The sequence below is a fragment of the Sturnus vulgaris genome, chromosome 2 (assembly GCF_052056855.1).
Source record: "Sturnus vulgaris isolate bStuVul1 chromosome 2, bStuVul1.hap1, whole genome shotgun sequence".
Taxonomy (NCBI): Eukaryota; Metazoa; Chordata; class Aves; order Passeriformes; family Sturnidae; genus Sturnus; species Sturnus vulgaris.
Window position 1 is genome coordinate 108,564,853 of NC_142244.1, and position 20,405 is coordinate 108,585,257.

At 46.5% G+C, this 20,405-nt stretch overlaps 1 protein-coding gene across 19 annotated transcripts in view; it reads right to left on the reverse strand.

The window, feature by feature from the left end:
• Positions 1-14,818: 14,818 nt before the first annotated feature.
• Positions 14,819-20,405, reverse strand: part of DMD (dystrophin) — a 1,142,416-nt gene continuing 1,136,829 nt past the window's right edge. For all 19 annotated transcript variants that reach the window (XM_088160350.1, XM_088160356.1, XM_088160354.1 and 16 more), the window contains one exon: positions 14,819-17,284. In XM_088160350.1, the coding sequence (XP_088016476.1) occupies positions 17,187-17,284 (98 nt within the window). In that variant the 3' untranslated portion in view covers positions 14,819-17,186. The remainder of the gene's footprint in view (positions 17,285-20,405) is intronic.

Genomic DNA, 20,405 nt, shown 5'->3' on the forward strand with positions numbered 1-20,405 from the left:
ACAGAAATATTCTTCTTCAGGGCAGACCTTCTGAATGGTCAGTGTGCTTTTTTGTTATGAGAATACAAGCACTGAGTAAATTATCCCCTTCACACCTCAGAGCATTGCATAAGTCCTATTCTGCAAACATATTTTTCCTTTTGGATTTTGAGTGATGTTTGCAGTTTACTTTTTCTCTCCTCCCCGACTGTGTTCCCTGCACAAACCCTTTGGCTGATGGAGGCACAAGCAGAGTCTTGCCTCCCTGTCCCTGCCTGAGCAGCAGTTCCACCCTGGATGTGACAAAACACCAGACCCAGCTTTCACATTGAAAAAATCCCCAGAAGATCATCCTGATAATTGGATTTTCAGTGAGCTTAATGACACTTAAATGTCTACATATCTACTTTTAACCATCGTGATGACTCTGGCACTGAGTATTCCTGAACGTGTTAACTTCAGTTTGCTTTGTGTCCCTGCCTCCTTTCTTTCACAGGATCATAGTCGGGATTGAGGATCCCACGAGGTGAGATACATCCTGTGCAGACAACAGCTGCTCACAGGCTTTGCTGCTCTGAATGGAAAAAGTCTCCTGGACTGGGCAAGGAGATTAATAGGAGCAAGGTTTAGTTGTCTGTAGAAGCCCAGGAGCAAATGGCACATGTCTGTCCATTCCACACTGCAGTGGCAGAAGGAGCAGCTCTGGTTATTGGGAATGGCTGTGCAGAGGACACAGGAGGAGGTGGGAGTTTATCCCTCTGCCCTGTCCAACCCCAAAACCTTGGAAATGAAGGTGGCAGTAGCCAAGGCAGTCTGACCTTGGTTGTCTTAGGTATAAACCCCATTGCCATCAATCAGAAATAGGATGTAGTGTTCACAGAACTGGGAGCTTTGAAATAAATAAAAATGTCTTTACATGGCCAAGCTTGCTGCAAGCTTGCATATGCTTGAAGCATCTCTTTTTTAAATCGAAAGAACTCTGTCTTTTATTTCTTTTTCTCCTGCCATGCAGCCCTCATCTTCTCTCACTCTCCTTTCTTCTTCACATCCATTTTTCCTCTCTTCTTTCCCCTGGCTCCCCTCCAAATGTAAGACTCGAGAGGGTGGCACATGAAGCTCCTTTCAGCCCGGCTCACTCTGCTGTCAATGGACAGTAGGTGGAGCACAGCCACTGTTTTAAGTACCGGTGGCTTCCCTAAATTTTTTTCTCCTTTCTCTTCCTCCTGTAAAGCAATCTATCATTTCTACTGCAGTGAATCAGTAGCTGCAAGGTAGTGCAGCACTGTTCAAAGCAGCCAGTCTTGGCTGGCCCTCAGCAAAGAGCATCGTGACTCTCGTCGAGCCGCACGGGGCCAAACGCCACTGATCCAGACAGGAGAATAAAATCCGGGGAAAAAGCAGCCTCTCTGCAGTTTCTGAGCACAGCTTTTTGTTTTGTTTTGTTTTGTTTTGTTTTGTTCTGTTTTGTTTTGTCTGTTTTAATTTTTTCCCCTTAAGATCTGTTCTGTGAGTGAGCACAGGCTGGGCTCCATGTCCCTGCCCAGCTTTCCTGCCATTCTGTGCCAGGTCTGCATCTTCGTGATGGTTTTGCACCACTGCAGCAGCTGGGGCTGGAGTGGCTGGAGCAGCATCTGAGGGCTCAGCATCACACTCCCCATAAGCACACGGGACCTCCCTTCCACAAGAACACTGGGCTAATGAAACCTCTGGGCAGCCCTTATTTCTGCCTCATATTTCACTTTTTGGCTTCTGTGTATTTTTAATGGGTCTGTGAAAAAAATGAACAGTGACAAGAGGCATAGACTAGCTTTTAGGCAAAGCAGTCTAAAAGTCCTGTGTGCCTGAATTCCTCTCTGTTTTTTTCCAACTAGATCAGCTGCTGTAATGAGAGAGATTGCAGATCTTGATCCACTCACATGCTCCAATCACCTTGGCCACATCACTCCTGTCACACCAAAGGCTGGCTCACCACTGCAGGTTTCTGCATTTCCCTGAGCCCTGGGCTCTCCCTTGCTCTGTGCAACCTGCTGTGACACAGCTCTTGCAGAAAAGCAGACCCAGCCTTTCCAGCACCCCAGCTGCAGAGGCTCATGTTGGGAGGGTCTCAGCCAGCCTCCCTGGCATTGTCACTGGCCTGCCAAACCAGCAGCTTCTTCCCAGCAATATCCCACCCCCTCTGCTCTCCACTAAGCCTGGGGAGTGTTGGGATTTGAAGCAGATGTTCATCTTTCATTTCCAGAGTGTTTTCCTAGTGATGGTGAGAGGTGAGATGGTGACCTTTCCAATCTGGCTACCTTAAGTTTAGCACCTCCAGTGCACTCCCTGTTGTGGGCACCATACAGATGTCCACTGGTGGCTCAGAAAAGAAGTGAGGAAAGCACAAAGTAGAACAGGGAGCCCTGGGTTGAACTCACTGAACTGAGCTAAACCTGCCCATTCCTGCTGTGTTCAGTGGAGACCAGCAGATTTACACAGGGCACTATCTGCCTGGCTGGTCTCCTTTGAACAGACTGATTTTGACTCTGCCTCTCTTTCTTGGCCCCCAGAATTCCAGCAAGGGCAAGGATAGTTTCACCAGCTGCCCCTCTGCTGCATCTTGGCTGCACTTGCAGCACATTCCCTCCTCTGGGGCTCTCTATAAGCTGGCATGTGCCCCCAGAGATGGGATTTAGGGGGCCTCCCTTCAGCAATCCTAGAGTAGTGTAGAAAGGGGGACAATTTTACTCTCAGTAACACTGGCAAACCCCAAGAGGCTTTTTGCTAAAAGCATCTTTCCTCCCCCTCCTCTGCCTCCTTCTCAAGATCCCTTCAAGGTTTCTCCCTCTTTCCCTTCTCCTCACAGTCACTGTGGAGGGAGGCAGATGCTTCCCCTCATCCTTACTCTGCCAGGGAATGCCTGATCAGGGCTGGTTTTGAGATGGGACATTGAGGTGCTACTGCTGCTGCTCTTGAGATGAGGGGAGGGGAGGAGCAGGGTCTCCAGAGAGCAGCCAAGCCCTGCTGCTGGTGACCCAGTGCCAGTGCCCCTCTGCAGTGTCCTCTCCCTGCCAGCTGTGCCAGAGCAGGAGAGGGGAGGCAGGGCTGGCACCCCTGGGAGCAGCCTGCCCTCCCTGTGTCCTGCTGGGGCTGTTGAGGCTCATCCCACTCCTCACATGTGAGAGCACTGGTTTTCCTCTGCCCTGCAGCTCAGCAGCCAGCAGGGAAAACCACAGGCATGCCTGAAGGTAATGGATTACGACCAGCGGTCATTGCTGTGTGTGTTTTCCAGGCTCGCTTTATTCCCTGCTGTAGTCCCTCAAATTAACAGTGGTCTAGTTATTTACATTTGAAAATTGGATGATATGCTGGACTGCTATTTCTCTATTGACTCTGTGCCGCTAATACATTTGGAAATTGCCTGCCTGCTGCAGATAGGCACTGCCTGCTTGGAAACATTTGGAGTCCCTCTATCAGCATCGCAGAGGGAGACACAGAAAAATAGGAAAGGACATCTGATTGTTTGTGCTTACCTTCCCCCAGTGGTAATAGAACAACGTTTGTGTTTGATACATCCCCCTGCTGAGCACCAACAACCTGTGCTCTGCCTGCCTGACGGAGGCAAATGCTGGCTGGCATTTCTGCCCCTTCCTTTTCTGAGCTGCAGAGACTGTACCCAGCTCATCCAACCCTGTGTGTGTGTCCAGAGGGATCACTTGCTGGGAAATCTGGGTGATGCACGAGCTGCACCAGTGCCTGTGAGCAGTGGGACCTTGTGCTGCCCTCAGTGGCCATGGCCAGTGCCAGCCAGCAGCCAAGAGAGTCCTGTGTCCCACTGTCCCTTCCTGCTGTGCCAGCAGTGCCTCACCACCCACCCACTGGGTCACAAGGGCACGTCTCACCCTGTTGAGTTTCTGGGGTGGAAAGCAGAACAGGAGCTGCTTTCCCATGGGCTTGACAGCTGTAGGTGCTGGGGACAGAGTGTGTGAGAGCTGGCAGGGCTGGCTGGGCGAATTCCTGTTCTCCAGGTGCTCCAGGTGTGTGCCACCAAAGGTACATGGGACAGGGGCAGAGCCCCCAGAACCTCTACAAAGACAAAGAAACAAGACTTGCTGACAAAATGGAGGGGGGATAAGGCACCCAGAGAGGGAGAGCAGGGTAAAAGCCTTCTGGAAAAGGCAGGCAGCCAGGAGGAGCATGGCACAAAGGGCAGCAAGCAGTGGTGACTGGGACTGCCTGGCTGGAACTGAAGTGAAAACTGTAGCAGAAAGGTTTCTGCGCCTCTGTGAGCCATCACTTTTGAGGGAATAATGTGCCACAAGCTGCCACAAGCTCACCTCTATGCAGGGCTGAAATGGAATTAAGCTTTCATTTTCTCTCTCACCCCTTCATCCCGGTTTTGCTGCCTCACAGACAAGACTCTTGGTGCTTCTTTGAGCAGGATGGCTGAGAAAATCTTCCTGCCTCCAGGTGCTTGGCCATTCCCTCCACTTCTGCCCCACTGGAATAAACCTCCCTGTGGTCCTTTTGGTGCTCAGCTCCCTTGTCCCCTGCTGTCATGGCCATGGCTGCTCGTGTCTGCCCCTGTCCCTGCTGTCTCCAGGGAAGGCACCATTCCTTTGGCAGCAGAGCTGCTGTGCCATGGTCCTCAGGAGAGGCTGAGGAGCCTCCTGCCCTCCCTGTGGCACCCCAAAGGCACCTTGTGGTGCTGGCAGAGAGGAAAGAGTCTGCAGTGAGGACCCCCAGAGCTGCCAGGACAGAGGGGGAGCTGGGGGGTGAATAAGAAGCACTCCCTGGAGCAGGTGGGAATGGGCTGGGATGGGGTGAATGAGGGATGGTTTGAAAACAAGTTGGAACTGTTGGGGCAGCTTTAGGGGATCCTATGGGAGCTACTAAAGAATAGAGAACAGATTATTTTGGAAATATGAGAGTCTCAGGATTTCTGCACAGCTTGTTAATATTTTGGGCAAAGAGCTCCTTGTTACTTGCATGTTTACGAAAGAGAAGGATTCTCTATATCTGTTTTCCCCACTGGGATGTTGGATCCAGCACTCCAGGCCGGCAGCAGGAGCAATAAGTCCTGACTTCCCATTAGAATCTGATGTGAGGGTGCCACAGGCTGAAGGTGTCAGGGGCTGCCCTCCCCATGGCTGGGCACCTCACTGAGCTGAAATGGAACAAAAAGCCACACAAGCAACCCAAACCAAGGACTTCCCAGCTGAAGCATCCTCGTGTCACCTCTGTGTGAGAGACACTCTCCTGCCCTGCTGGAGGGGTCCAGCTGTGGGTAGTGGAGGTGCTGCTCAGCCCTGGACACCCAGTCCCCATTCCCTGGGCATCCCCTCAGGTCAGCAAACCATGAACAGCCCTCAGAGCTGCCCAAGGGCCCCTGGCAAATGCTGGCACATAATGAAACCTTTCACAGAAAATCAGTAGTTTGCAAATGATTTTCCACTCAGTCAGGAGGCTGAAGCTGTTACAAATGATGGCTGCTTTGACTGTGCCTTTTTTTTGAGCTGGAAGGCCGTGGGTTAATAAAAGTTTGATTAGATATATATATATTTCTATATAACCCCTGCTGCTTGCAGACACATCTGTGCCCCCAGCTGCTTTGCAGACTGCAGTGCAATCACCAAAGGGTAGCAAAGGCACTGGGGCTGGCTGCAGGAGAGAGAAAGATTTGTTGTTTGCTTAGCTGTGACTGAAGAGAATATTCCCTGTGTGCAGGCAGGTTTGATTGTTGTGTATGGCTGCATTTAGTCATGTGCAGTTGCATTTAGTGTGCTCAGTCAGGGGCTCACACTTCAGACTGGTACAGCATCCTACCTACACATCATATTAAATATTAACTGGGTGGGAGCAGAAATATTTTTATGGCTATTTTGTTAGCTCCTACAGTTTTAGAGCTTCTCTCCTTCCCTCCGTCTCTCTCCCTGCCCCCTTTCTCCTTTTCTCCCTTTCTCTCTTTCTTTCCTTTAGATTACAGGAGAAATGTTAAGCTCCAAGCAATTTGCTCCTTGTGTTGCTATTTGCTGCCTTTGCTGGAGTGCAGCATAAAACCTGGGGTCTTGCTGCATGTAAGAACAACTGAAGTGAAACCCATGACACTGTCAAGTGCTTAAAATTAAAATGCTGGTTTGTGCTTACAGAAATGATGTGCACCAGAGCTTAGCAGAGGGCTGTAGAGTTCAGGGAAGGATGGGGAAATCGCCTGTTAATGGATGACTGCCTTGGAAAACATCAGTTGCCTTGTGCTCCTGCCTCAGCCAGGAAAGCTCCATGTGAGCCTTTCAAAAATTAAACTATTTCTGCCTTAAAGAGGCCTCTGCTGCGAGTGCACTGCTGAGCAAGGTGTCCCACAGCCTGTCTCACCTCGAAATTATCTCCTGAAATATCTGGAGCCATGTGTAAACCAAAACACCACAGCCAAGGAGTTGCCCTCTTGCCACTGCTTCCCCTGTGCATTCTCCTTATCCCCAGCTCCCACCATCAGGAAGAACGGATTTAGATTCCTCTGTGCAAATGCCTGCTCTGGCTTCAGGGATTCCCAAATTCTCATCCCTCTCAAGAAGTGTCCCCAGCCCCTCTGTGCCATCTCCCTGAGGTGTGTCTGACAATTTGGAGGCTCCTCTGCAGGGGCCTTCCTGAAGTTAAATGTGTGCTGGCACATAGGCACACCCCTCCAGAACCCACTGGAACACAATGATATTCACCTGTTTTCTCTTTCCTGAGCTTATATTCACACTGTGTGGGAGGACAGAGACTGCAGTGAGCAAATATCCTGGTGCTGAGGGAAAAGCCCAGCCTGGGGGAAATGTGGGGTGGCTTTGCTTCGAGGCTGCTGTCTCCCTTGCACTTCTGCAAATTGTGATTTGGTACAGCCCCTTCCTCACAGCTGTCATGAGGGCTGTAACTGCATCAATATTTCTGATAGCATCACACACGTGTTCATCCTAAGTAGGTTATCCTTCACGCTGTGCAGCTTCCAACCTGCTTGCTGCGATTTATCAGTGGGGAAGGATATTTTGGGAATGATCCCATGCCTCTTCTCCATGTCACAGGTTAATGTGCTGCACGTAATGGATCCAGCCCGCAGGATTTCTCAGTTCTTATGCAGTAATGACACCAAAAAATGCATGCAGCTCTCTGTCTCTCTAGATCTTACAGCTTTTTAAGTGACCATTCAGTTCACAGCACTGAGCACACCTCAGTGTTTGTTGTACCCACACAGTCCATCAAAGTGCTCAGCAGAACCATGTGGAATCACAGATGGGAGCTGCAGGACACCAGGACAGATGCACAGCCACCACTGCTCTGCTCTGCACTGGAGCCTGTGTCTGCCTCCGTGCTCTGGGGCCATGGCTTGTGACCCGGCAGAGGCACAGCTTGGCCACTTTGTGCCTCACAAAAGGAATTTTATGGAGCTAGCTGATTCAGTGTTGTGCAACACTTGGTGTGGCAGCACCAAGGAAGCCAGTGTGGGGTCAGGGGTGTGGGTGCTGCTGCTCTGCCAGCTCAGGATCACTGCTCCCACAGCTCCAGAGTGAAGGCAGAGGAGGAAACAGGGAGGGGGAAGGAAAAAAGGAAAGGAGTAAGACCAAGAGCACTAACTTCAATAGCTTTCCTTTTATAGGTGAGACCTGGAGGTGCCCAGACTTTGGAAATGCCAAATTTAGGTGGCATCATTAACTAAAGTTAAATCTCCTGCCCCAGAAGGAAAGGGCAAGGCTTCTCAATGCCAGGAGCCTCACAATGCATAGAGGCTAAAGGTCTCCCCGTCATTCCACATGGACTGTCCTTTAAAGTGTTATAGGGAAGGGCAGAAGAGCCCTAGGCACATGGGCAGTCTTGGCTCTGGAATGTGGCATGGGAAAGACAAGGGAAGTGAGGGCCTTTCCACTGAGCCTCCCCTGGTCCACAGGGTCTTTTGAAATGATCACTTCTGTGCTGTTCTTTTCTTAAATAACTCAAATCAGTGCAGAGAGGGTGAGGAAGAAGAAGAAGGTGGCTCTTGGCCAGCCCTGACCCCACCAAAAGAAGATTCTGGTGTATGGGTTCCCAAGGGGTGAAGCAAGTGCATGGCCCTCACTGGAGTGGCAGCTGTAGCCAGGTCACAGAGGTGACTCCCAGGCAGGAAAGAAACTGTAGGAAAGGGAACTAAAGGCAAGATCCCAACCAGCAATGCTGTCTCCTGGCCTGGGCAGCCAGGGAGCTGCGGGGCAGTGAGTGCCTTTGTTAATGAAAATCCTATCTCAACAGGCATCCCAATGCTCTGCTCCTTCTGTGGGATGCTGGAAGGCTGTGCCACACTGAGTTGGCTCTCCTTGGTAGTTTAGTGCTTCGTGACTGAAGGCAAAAGGACAAAGGTCAAATAATCTGTGTAAATTGGATGGAAGTCAGAAAAGTTATTCTGCAGGTGCTAGGCAAGAATCAAAGTTCTGGGATCATACACGGAGCCTAGCTGGAGAAAAATTCTGTGCACAGGAGCTGAGAAAATGTCACCTTTTCCATGGAAATGGAATCCTTCCTTTGGGGTTGGGGGGAATGGGTGGGAAGGCCACCCGAGCACAACAGCCAACAGTCTGGAAAATGCAATCCCAGTAGTGCATGCAATAATGAAACAGCTGCCTTAGCAATAACTGATGTGAGCTACTTCATGGCTGTGATTTCTTTTCTCATACAAAAGCAAAAAAATGCCCTTTTATGGCAGGAGAAATCAGAAGTGTCTCTTGCAGTCCACTATTAAAGGAGTTTTCTTTTAAACTATGAAACCATCACTATTACTTTTTCACAGGTAATTACTCACTGCAGTTAATTTGGAGCCATATTCAAAGTGAAATGGAGATATCCTGTGTTGCCCTCTCCCCCTCAGGCTGCCTTGGCATTATTATCATTCCCTGCTCTGGTGCCTGCAGCAGCAGCCACTGCCATCCCCAGTACCCTGAGCAGTGAGAGCTGCTGATGCCTGACATTTATCCAGCTGGGATTGTCACCACGGGCTTTGCCTGCTGGGGATCACACCTCTCTAAGCCCCTCGGTGCTGAGGGGTGGGAGTAGGCAAGCAGCAAAGTGAATTTAGTGCCTAATTTCCTCAGTACTGTACTTCAGGTTTGGCTGCTACATCTGCAGTAAGCTGTTCTGTGAGGTGCAGGTATCCACAAGCACTGTGGGTAACGACTTTGTGTGTTTATCTCTTTAAAAATGAAAATAAAATAGGCCACTTGGGTGAATTGCCTCCACAGGACATGAGCCGTGCAGTTTGCAGCCCCCTTTGGAAGCAGAGTCCTTTGGCAGCCACGGCTCACAGGGGCTTGTGCAGCCTCACGGGTCATGTGGCCAACACAAATTCCAGAAGCAAGCAAGGTGACAACCCCTGTCCTTTAAAAAAAAACCAACCAACCAAAAAAAACCCACACCAAACTCCTCAATGGCACAAAACAAGGAACAAACCACCTATACAATCAAAGGAGAACCAGCATACCTTCCTACAGAGACTGTAATCACCTGCATCAGTGCATTAAAAAATGAAGGAATCTCTCACTGAAAGTCTTAAGGGTTAGAGACACTGACAGAAAGGTAAGACAGAAAATCAAGCCCAAGGTTATGAGGGAGGAATGGGACCCAGGTCTACGTGTCCCTAAGTGTACAGAGCAAGCAGAGAGCCCAGCAGGAATGGGAGATGGGGGCCAGAGGGGCAGAGCCTGCTCTGTAAGTAAAGCTATGTATTAGAAGTGGCACAAAGGAAAATGTTAATGAAGCACGAAAAAACGAGACTCAGTAGGGAAATTAGTGGAGGGGAATAAAAACCTCAGCAGGAGGAAAGGCAACACGGGGTGTTAAGCAAATGAATTGCACTGGAAGGGATCCTTGGATCAGGTTTGTGGTTAGATGTTGTTCATGGGGTTTGTTAAAAACATGAAAGGAGAGGGGGTGATGAGGCTGTGGTGAACACAGCCCTGCAGTGTTGGCCAGGTGATGGGGAGCTCTGGGTCGTGGGGAATTTTGGCAGGAGCCTGTGCCAGAGTGGGGTGGGAATGGGACATCCCTGTCACCTGCTTGTGGAGGCTGGTGGGAGGTGGGGTTGTGCTGTGGGCTAAGGGGAGGCCTGGGACACAATTCCACTCTGCTGCCCATGAGGACAGTGGGATGGGGATGGAAGTGAGGTTGGCTACAGGGATGGGCAGCTGGGTGGGAGAGGGAAGTGCCTGATGGTGATGGTACAGCCAGGGCAGCCTTCCACTGTCCAGCACTGCAGGGGACTGTGGGCAGCCAGGCCAGGACATCAGAAGCAAAATTAGGCGACTGCAAAATAAAAGTTAACATATTTTTTGTTGGGAGACATAGAGTATCCTAAGGATTAGAGAACTTTTAAAGGAATCCTTATATACTGAAAAAAAAAAGTGTGTGGGGGTAGAGACCCCCATGTTCCATGTTCACAGCATCTGATAAAAGCCTAGAATACTGCAGCTTTGCAGTTTGAAAATAGAAGGCTCTGGGGGCATCATGTGAGTACCTGCAGCTAAAAGACCTAAAGATGCAAATGGTCTTTTCCCTTCATGTACTGTTTTGACTTACAATTTTTCTTAATGTAGAAGAGGAAGCCGACAAAAACAAGTAGAAAAAACCACGTGCATGGTAAGTCATTGAAAGGTGTTTGTCTGCCTGCAAGGTCTTGCTGAAGAAAGGCTTTGAGCTTATCAGCAAAGTTAAAAAAAAAGCGGGGGGGAGAAGAAAAGATGAAAGAAGCTAAGTTATAGGCTTGGTGCCTTTTATTATCTTCTGCCAAGGCTGGAAGGCCATGCCAGCTCTGCCAGGTGTTTCAGAAGAATAACAAAAGCAGACGTTAAAATTGAGCCAACGTGCTTACAGCCACTTCCTTAGGAATCAAAATTCCTGAAGGAACTTCAGCAACTGCTTAATAAAATACTGCTCTGCTGCGGCAGAACACAGGCTGATATAATTTAACATAAAGCTGAATTAATGCATATTGTCAAGCTTTACCTATTTTGATACAACTGATTCCAGTTAATTTTTTTTTTAATTGAATGGTTCACTGGCTCAGCAGAGCAAAGGGCTTGTGTGAGCACGTCTGGGATGTGTGTGTGCTCATCAAGGTACACACACACACAAGGAAGTCTTGTGTTTCATGCCTCTGTCTGTCTGTGTGCATACTGCTATGTATTCATGTATCTGGCATTTATTCTAGCATATCTAATATTTTCTAATTTCTAATCACATATTTGTGGTTGGTAGGAAAAACCCCAGTAGTTTCATGTCTTATCATCTGCAGCTGGTTGCAGCCTTTATCTAAACATTCACTGTGGGATGCAGCAGGGAATTATATTGGCAACTGCTATTAATCTTCTGTGTGAAAAGAAGCATCTCCTACATCAGTGTTAGAATAAACCCATTTGTCTGGTGAATGAGGCACAACTGAAAATTACCCTGATGTAGAAGCAAAAATCCTCTCATGATGATACTTTTGATGATGTACTAGCCCACCCGAGGCCATCAGGAAGGGCATCTTTAGTGTAAACTGAACAGCAAGGAGTTTGAACAGTTTTAATTGAACAGTTTTAGTCTTATTTTGGGACATGGTACCTCGCCTTAAATAGCTCTAATCTCACACTGTGTTGCAACACCAGTGTATAAAAACACCCTTGTGTCAATCTCCCTATTTACACGACACCTGATGTCTGTTCCTCCAAAAGCTTTGGGGTTCCACTCTGTCTCTTTTGTCCCCTGAATGACGATGCAGGGCCTGACCTGGTGTGGTCCAGGTGTGGTCCCTGCCTGCCGTGCTGCCCAGCTGGACCACGCTGCCTCCCAGTCTGTTTGCTGCCTGCCTCCAAGTCTGAAGAGAAGGAGCTTTTGCCTTGCTGAGGTGAGAGCACAGCTCTGGGGCTGAGCAGGGACGTGGCTCTCTCCCTTACACAGCAGAGCAGTGGCAGTGAGCTGCAGCAGCTGGGACATGTGGAGATGCTGGCAGTGTGAGAAGACCAAGCCATCTTCTACAGCCTCGTGGAGGTCAAACTTTACTAAACTTGTCCCTGAGTTTACACAATAATGTGTTCCTGAAGACTCTCATCTTATTTAGTATTGTTATTAATGGTCTGAAAGAGATTAGTCCTCCAAAATGGCACTCTTGTGTTGTTGGTTTGGGTCATCAAATAGAGCATGTGTGAAGTAAACAAATAAAGGAATGCTGAGTGAATTAACATAATTTCTTGGTTTCCTGTTATAGACATATGTGTATATAATTATCTCTTTTTTTTTTCTAATACTTGCTGCAAATTTAGACATACCAATAGGTTGTGAGGATGCTGTTATTCCTGGAGATGATGTTTTGGAGAAAAAACCTCTTCCATTCAGCAAGAAAGACAATAAAATACTGTACTGTTGTTTTTTCTTTCTCTGTATCTGTGCATGTGAGCATAGAAGGGCGTGAGAGAGAGTGAGAGAAAGAGGAAAGCCTTACGAGCAGGGCTGCTTATGTAGCAAATAGGGAGAACTTGCTTGGACTCAGCTTTTTACAAGCATGTGCCAGCTATTAATAAATGGCATATCCATTGTAATGCTCAGATAATAACAATAAAAAGAAGTTTTTACATCTGGTAAACAATTGCCAAGCTGACTCATATGAGCCTTGGGTTGGCAAGCAGTAGGGGCTTAGGCAATAGGCTGACAGAGCACCTTGTATTTGTGAAGTCCCACAGTTCACTTCTATAGCTCCAAGATTTCCTTAACTCTCATCCCTCCCTTAACCACAGGTGATTTTATACCAAGTTTTTGGCACTATGAGCTGCTACTTATTTGCTGCAGTCATATTCCTCAGCTGGTGAGCAGCATTATCAGCTTATGGGGTTCATGTATGGAAATGTTACACCTTGGTTGGTCTCAGCAGGCCCATTTTTCTTGCACAGATTTATGGCACTTTCTAGCAAGTTGATATGCTTGCTCAGAGCCGAAACAAATTCCCAGTGAGCCTGAGTCAAGAAGAGGAAGATTTATTGGTTTTCAGCCTGACTGCACACATGTGCCCGGAGGCAGCCAAAATGGGTCACAGCAGTGATGTGCCCACGGTGCCTGGGCTGGGGCTGGCCCCAGGTGGGTCCTGCTGCTCCTGCACCTTTGCAGGGGAGAAAACCCTGTCCATGCACGGCGTCAGAACTTCAGCCCCACCCTGCTCAAAGCTGGTAGCTGTCCTTCACTTCTGGTGCAGAAGTGACTGTATGGAGAATCACAGCAGCTTGGACGCTGCCCCTGGGCGAGGAGTGCAGCAGCTCTTGCTGGTTGCATGTGGGGGGGTTTGGAATAATCTGTGCTTCATGCAGCACTCCAGGCACTGTGCCTGCTACTGTACCCAGCCCAGCAAGGCTGAGGATGCTCTGCTGCAGGCACCACCATGGATTCAATCACACACACTGGCAGCTGCAGACCTTTTATGCATCCTGCACACCATTGCTTTCCCTCTTTTTCCCTGTCCCAGCTGAAAAGACACGGTTATTTTTTCCACTCAGCTTAGCTGTCACCCTCCCTGGTTTCTCCTGCCCCATCACTGCAGCAGAGCACAGCTGCCCACACAGCCCCACAGGGCTGGCAGGGTGTGCTGGGCTCCCAAAATGCAGGGCTGGGCAGCACTCACTGGCTCAGGGGCCGTGCAGAAGATGACCTGTGCTGCCCTGAGCTCTGTCTGATACTGTGCTAGGCAGTGGGGAGCAGAGGAGACGTGTGGCCTCATGAGAAAGGAACCTCCAGCCCGCCAGTGTTGCTGACTGGCTAGCAGAGCCTCGGGATTTCTATCTATCTATCTATCTATCTATCTATCTATCTATCTATCTATCTATCTATCTATCTATCTATCTAATCTACCCATCCATCTATTGAAAAGGTAGAGCAAAACTGAAGTTGAGGAGTTAATGGCAGCACGTTAACAAGGCAGACAAAATCAAAGAGAAGTAATTTTCCCCTCTGCCCAGAGAGCAAAGGAAACATACTGACCAGTCCTTAAAATAAGGATGATATTTTGCTGAATATACATAAGGAAAGCATTCCTAAGAGCCACTCAGGAACACCAGGTTTTATTGATGGGACGTTAGGAGTTGTAAATCATGGGGTCACAGATAGATGTGGGGGAAACGAGTGGAGCTGTCCTCCGTCTTGCTTAATTGAATTCAACAGAGCCATTGCAGGGGGCTGCTGTGCTTTGTCGATTGTACAGTCTTCAGTACAGCAAAGCACAAGCTGATTGACTTACGTAGGAGTGAACCCACAGCAACTCCAGTCTGGGAGAGTAGATGTGGGATGTGTGTTTATTTCCTCAAGTGAATGAAATGAGGAAATTCCCACCTTCTCCTTCACTGAATTATCGAAATAGGCAAACATATGCTGGTTTTGCCTTTGTGTTTTATTATTTTTCATCCTATTATTTCTACCACCAAAAGGTAGCTCAAGGGCAGCATCGTGACACAGCTGAGTGGAGTCTGGGTGTCAAAGCCTACACATTTCCTACGTAAGGGAGATGTGTGATTAGCCTCTCTGATGGGAACATACATTTCCCAAAGCCCCAGAGAGGGTTTTCCTAACATTATGCCCGGTGGCAAGGAGACTATCAAGTGTTGTACTGAACCAATCTGGTCTGAAGGTCCTGTCAGGGATGAGGCAGGAAGCGTGGGGCTGGCAAACCCCCAAAAGCTTGGGGAGCACAGGAGGTTCACAACTTCAGCAGGGGAGAAAACCCCACACCAGGGAGAGCTGAGGCACTGAGGTGATGCCAGCAGGGGATTTGGCCAGTGCAGTATGGCAAGGATTGCTGGGGGGATGTGCTGGGTGGGTGCCCAACCTCCACAAAAACTCCTGCACCTTTTATAGAACATAATTGCGTGCTTTATTGATATACACAGTAAAGCAGTATATAATACAATAGTAAGGCATATATTTGGTGAAATTTGGTATGTTGTGAAAAAATGCAGTAAAACAGAAGTTTATAAAAATAATTAGTAAATGTTACAGTGTTGGTGTTAAAACACAATATATTATGATATCCAAGTAATAAACCAGTACTGAGTAACGATGAAATAACATGCCATATGGTATTTATGTATTCAACTACACTGATTATGTTTTACAGTTTAATACTTTGTCATTATAAGGAATATGAAATAATTCCCAAATTATGCTTAAAAAAGCAGCAATAAAGCTTTCAACTTTTTAAATACTTTTTGACAGACTCACTCCAAAACTAAGATCTAGAAAGTAAAACAAACAAAACAAAACCCTGATGAAAACAATCGTGCAATCTGTTTTTCCTCCACAATTTTTCTGAAGATTTAATGTATAAGGAGGGGGGAAAGAAGAAACCCATTGCTTTCTCAAATCGCAATTTAAACCTTCTGATAAAAAAGGCCGTGAGAAATAGTGAGGGTTCCTATTGTAATCAAGTGTTAAAAAGCTCTTTATTAGGAAAGCAGAGGTTTGGGGGGATTGTACTTTTTTTTTGTAAATGATTAACGTTGTTGTTATTACTTAAACAATGAGACCTGGTCACACAATGGACACGTGGTGATGATGTAACATTGTCATACGTAATTGTCAGGAACACCACAAAACCAAAGTGAGGTAGAAATAGCATGACTAGCCATGTTCAATGTTAACTAGCATTCAAAATAAAATCTTTCCCAAGTTTAATTACACTTCATACAAGAAGAGGTAACAGATTTTTTTACTCTTGCAATATAAAGTCAGATGGTTGTGTTTCTATGTATTTTATGGTAAAATTAAAAGCTGGTTAAGAAAATGAAGTGGTAAAGCTTTTGCTGACAGCACCTCATACCCAAACCTCTCTCTCACAGAGCTGCAGTCAAGCTGGCTAACCTGTTTCTCTATCAGCTCTTCTCTTTGTCACTTTATTGTTAATTGTGCAGGGGTTACTTGTAGAGAGAAAAGGGGAAGGACAAAGCACCAGGGCCTTTGTTTTGGTGATAAATATTCATGGAGCAGTGTGACTACCTTCACCTGATCACCATTCCAGGCAAGAACAGCAGTGACTCTTCCACAGCCTTTCCCAAAGGTGGCTTGCAGCACCACAGCTCCTTGGGACCGGCTGCTGCAGCAGGATGAGACAGGACAATGGAAAGCTCTGGGTTCCTCCTCCAGAGGGTCGAGGAGCTCCGTGCTCATTTACCAGCACTGGGAGCAGGACAGAGCTCTGTGGGTACCCTGCTTGTGCCTGGGGTCAGAGGCTGACCCCACAGGGGCTGGGGAGCATCTCCCTCTCTTCCCTCCTCTCCAGCAAAGGTGACATTTGGGAGAGCTGCTCCCAGCCCTGCTGAGCCATCGAGCCCCAGAGTTAAAGCCAGTAAGGCAATATCTATGTTCCCTTACTAAAATTACCCAGGAATTTAGTCAGCAGAGGAAACACTGGCACACAGGATGGTCGTTAACTTCTTTCCTTATTTCTTCTGAGTTTTTTCTTTTTTAATTAATTTTTTTTTGCAGGCTCTGTCATGTAATGTGCTCTTTCATTTAATTATTGCAAACTAGCTGTGTAATTGCTAGCTGCTGTCCGAAACCAGGACAGTAAGTCATGTAATTCTTAATTTTATTGGAAAGATAAAATGTAACTACTTTCATTTGAAGTTCAGGTTTTTTGGTTATTTTTTTCTAAGTCGGCCCTAGTCAGACAAAACCAATGAGAAATGTAAGGTGGCCATTCTGGTGTCACTGCAGGAAATCCTTTTTTTTTTTTTTTTAATAGGCAAGGAAAAGAACACAGGACATGAATCTCTCTTATGCTGTTACAGAGCTGAAATGAAACTAAACAAATGCACTGCCTCAGTATATTTTTTTGTAGTTTTTTTTAAGGGGGTTTCTATAAACAATTATTTTTATAAAGCACACTTTAGTTTACAATCTTTCATTATAACTGTTATAAATTTTTTTTAAACAACCCGAAATGCGTTCCATATAAAGAAATGGCAAGTTATTTAGCTATCAAGATTTTACATGTAGTTCTCTTATAATTTTTGTACAATTGCATAGACGTGTAAAACCTGCCATTGTTAACAAAACAGTAACAGACTTAGGAAACTACTGAAATCTACAGTATAGTACCACTACCCTTCACAAAAATATAGATTTGTTTTCTTGTAAACTCTTACAGTCTAATCCTCTTTGTAGTATGAATATTATAAAAACCATGCGGAACGCCTGAAGTTGTAAAACACATCTTGCTATTCTAACACCTTGTCGTCGGTCATCACGGTCACCAAGGTTTCCATTGCTCTTCCCAGGTCGTCTGCCATGTGGAAAAGGCTCCCTACATTGTGGCCTGAAAAAGAAAGTCAAAGAAGAAATTAAACAAAGAGGCTGTGGCAGCATGTGGATAGGAAAACTTCACAGATCCGTCATTCTCCATGTGCCGCTCGCTGCCATCCCCAGAGGAGCCTTCCAAAAGTCTCCTGGATCAGTCCAACAGGTTGTCATTAGCAAAAGCTGCCAGGTTTGTACAACGCTTTAACAGCAACACTGCCTTGAATGACTATGGCAAACCACTCTGCAAACAAGCCATCAGCCCCCATGGTGATGAAGCTTCAGCATTATCAATGTTCACCAAAAGCAAAAATTAAGTCCATTGACATCACAGAAGTGTTTCTGACTGATGCTGCAAGAGTTTGAGCATGCAATGTTCTATCAAGGAGAAAAGGAGAAGCAAACATATCAGCAGTAATTAACTAAATCATTAAAGCCAAGAGGTCTCAGCAGGATACCTGCAAAGATAGATGTAATGATGACCAAACTAAGCCGCTCAGTTCATTCAGTAATTTCTAAAATATACTTTCCTTTTTGGACAGCAGTCTAGCACAAAGAAAGATGCCACAATTATCAGCTAACTACTATGCATGGCTTTACTTGTGCATTTCCCCTCACCCATAACCACTCTGAAGTTCTAAGATGGTATAAACACAACCTCCTACAGAGAAGTGATGAATAAACACACAGTACAGTTCTGGAGATGAAACCTGCAACTTCTCACACTCATGTCACCAGTGCAGCAAATGGTGATGGGTGGTAAGAAATGGTTTCATCACAACTAGAGACCAAATAAACTCAAGGATGGGGAGATTGAATTGCCAAAAATTGCTGTTTTAGCGCCTGGCACGCCTTGTCTGGTCTCCCACTGCTGTTCAGGAAAGCGTCTCTCTCTTGCAAGTCCTGTGTGAGATTTTCAGACCTCTATGACTGTCTCAAATACCCTCTGGCACCTCAAATGACAGAGACATCATGGCTTAAACAGAAGAACCTTATCTGGAGTCTCCCTCCTGAAAAAATATGACTGAAGAGGGAACATGACTGAGATCTAGGCACCCTACAAGATGAGCATCCAAACCAAGGACTGAGTGTTCAAGCTTTCTTGCAAGGACAAGGAGGAATGAGCAGACAGAAGGTCTTAAAGCAAGCAGAAGGGAATTATATTCCACACAGCACATAATTGTATTACTGAACTCCTCACCACAGGGTGATGTTGAGGCCAAACACATAAATGAGTTAAAAGAGGAGTTAGAAAATAATTACTGAAGAAAGATTTATTTAGATGCAAAAAAGCATGTGACCTCCAACTCAAGAAGTCTCCATGCTGCAGAGAGCCAGCAACTGAACATTAATAAGAAGTAAAGTATTACTCAATAAAATTGTATGTCACTTTGGCCTGAGAAAGTTTGATTTACTCTCTGGGAGCACTTGTGATATTTATCTGGAAAAACACAGGAAATGCAATGCCATGTGCCCACAACTCTGGCTCTCAGAAATGTTTTGCATTAGTCTGGATGCTGAGTCCTCACCATGGTCCTTGAGGAAGGAGCACCCAAGTGAGGGAAGGACATGACCAGGACGTCCAGGATACACCTTTCATGCAGTCCCCAGGTGTAACGTGCTGGAGCCTGACTGACCATTGCACACCTACACGGTGGCTTCCCCTCCTGACACAACTGCAACAGGAATGAGCCTTCCCTGGGGGGAAAATCAGACTCACCATGCTCTTCCCAATGCTTGTATATTGTGCTAGTCATGCACTGCTGACACTTCTACAGTAAATAAGAGCCTGGAGTGATCTTAGTTCAGCAGCTTTTATGGAATAGAAAAAACTACCTTAGAACTATTCAGAGAACCATAAAATGGTTTGGGTTGGAAGGGATTTTAAGAACCATCTAGTTCTAACCTCCCTGCCATGGGCAGGGATGCCACTCAATAGGCCTGACTTCTCAGGACCCCATCCAACCTGGCCTCAAACACTTCCAGGAGTGGGGAATCCACAACTCTAGGCAACTTGTGCCAGTGTCTCACCACCCTCAGTTAAGAATTGTTTTCTAACATCTGGTCTAAACCTGCTCTTTTTCAGTTGAAAACCACTGCCTCTCGTCCTATCACTATCTGCCCACAAAAAGGCCCCTCTCCTTCCCTTTTATAACTCCCCTTAAGGTACTGGAAGGTCTCCCCAAAGCCTCCTCTTCTCCAGGCTGAACAACCTCAGGAGTTTTCTTCTTCTGGGGAACTACTACCACCCTCTACGTTCAAATACTAGCTTTATTTAAAATTTTTAGAGGTTTTTTTTTTTTTTTTTAATTTAGCATTGATGATACAAAGCTAGGCTGGATCTAAACAAGAACTATTTAAGAAGCTGCCCACTGGACAGTGAGCTGTGCTGTGACACAGCTTGCCAGATAGCAATACAAAAAAATACTTGGTTCTGGTATCTGGTGACAGTTTGCTAACTGCACTAATATGCAAAGAAACAGATGCATCAATCAGCAATTTCATCCATACATCACAAATGTATAGCCATCCTATTCATTTGAAGCAAAACCTTGTAATTTCCTCCTCAGTGTGACAAGTAACTGCGTATGAAAGATTCCTGCCAAGTTTCGGTCAAAACATAGTTTATTTTAAAGTAAATGTATCCTACCACATTTATTTTAGCTGTAAGGGATAATCTCTGTCACTGGCATCACGCAGACTGAGATCAATCCAGCAACTTACACCATCACAAGTGAAAATCTGACGAAGCCATATGAAATCGAGAGCAGATGGGAGATGCTTGTGCAAACAGAAGCTTTGAGCTGCTCTACTCACCTGAAACTCTGACTGAAACTCCATGACTTTATGGGAATATACCCCTGTGGTATAACCAGAGTGATGCTGTGACTGAGTAGCCAGCTGTGAGAGGCTGCCCGTGGGGTCAGGGCTCACATTCAGATTTGTTGTGATCTGTTGTTTCTAGAAAACTCCAGGGCTCTTCAGGATTTCAACACTGCTCATTCCCAGGATGACTGATCACCCTTTTGCAGGCTTAGAACAACCCAGACTGTTAAACTGCATCCTCAGATATTAATACTATTTTGTTCTGTCAAAAATGGGCTAGGTCTAGAAAAAATAACTTCAACCAAAAATACACA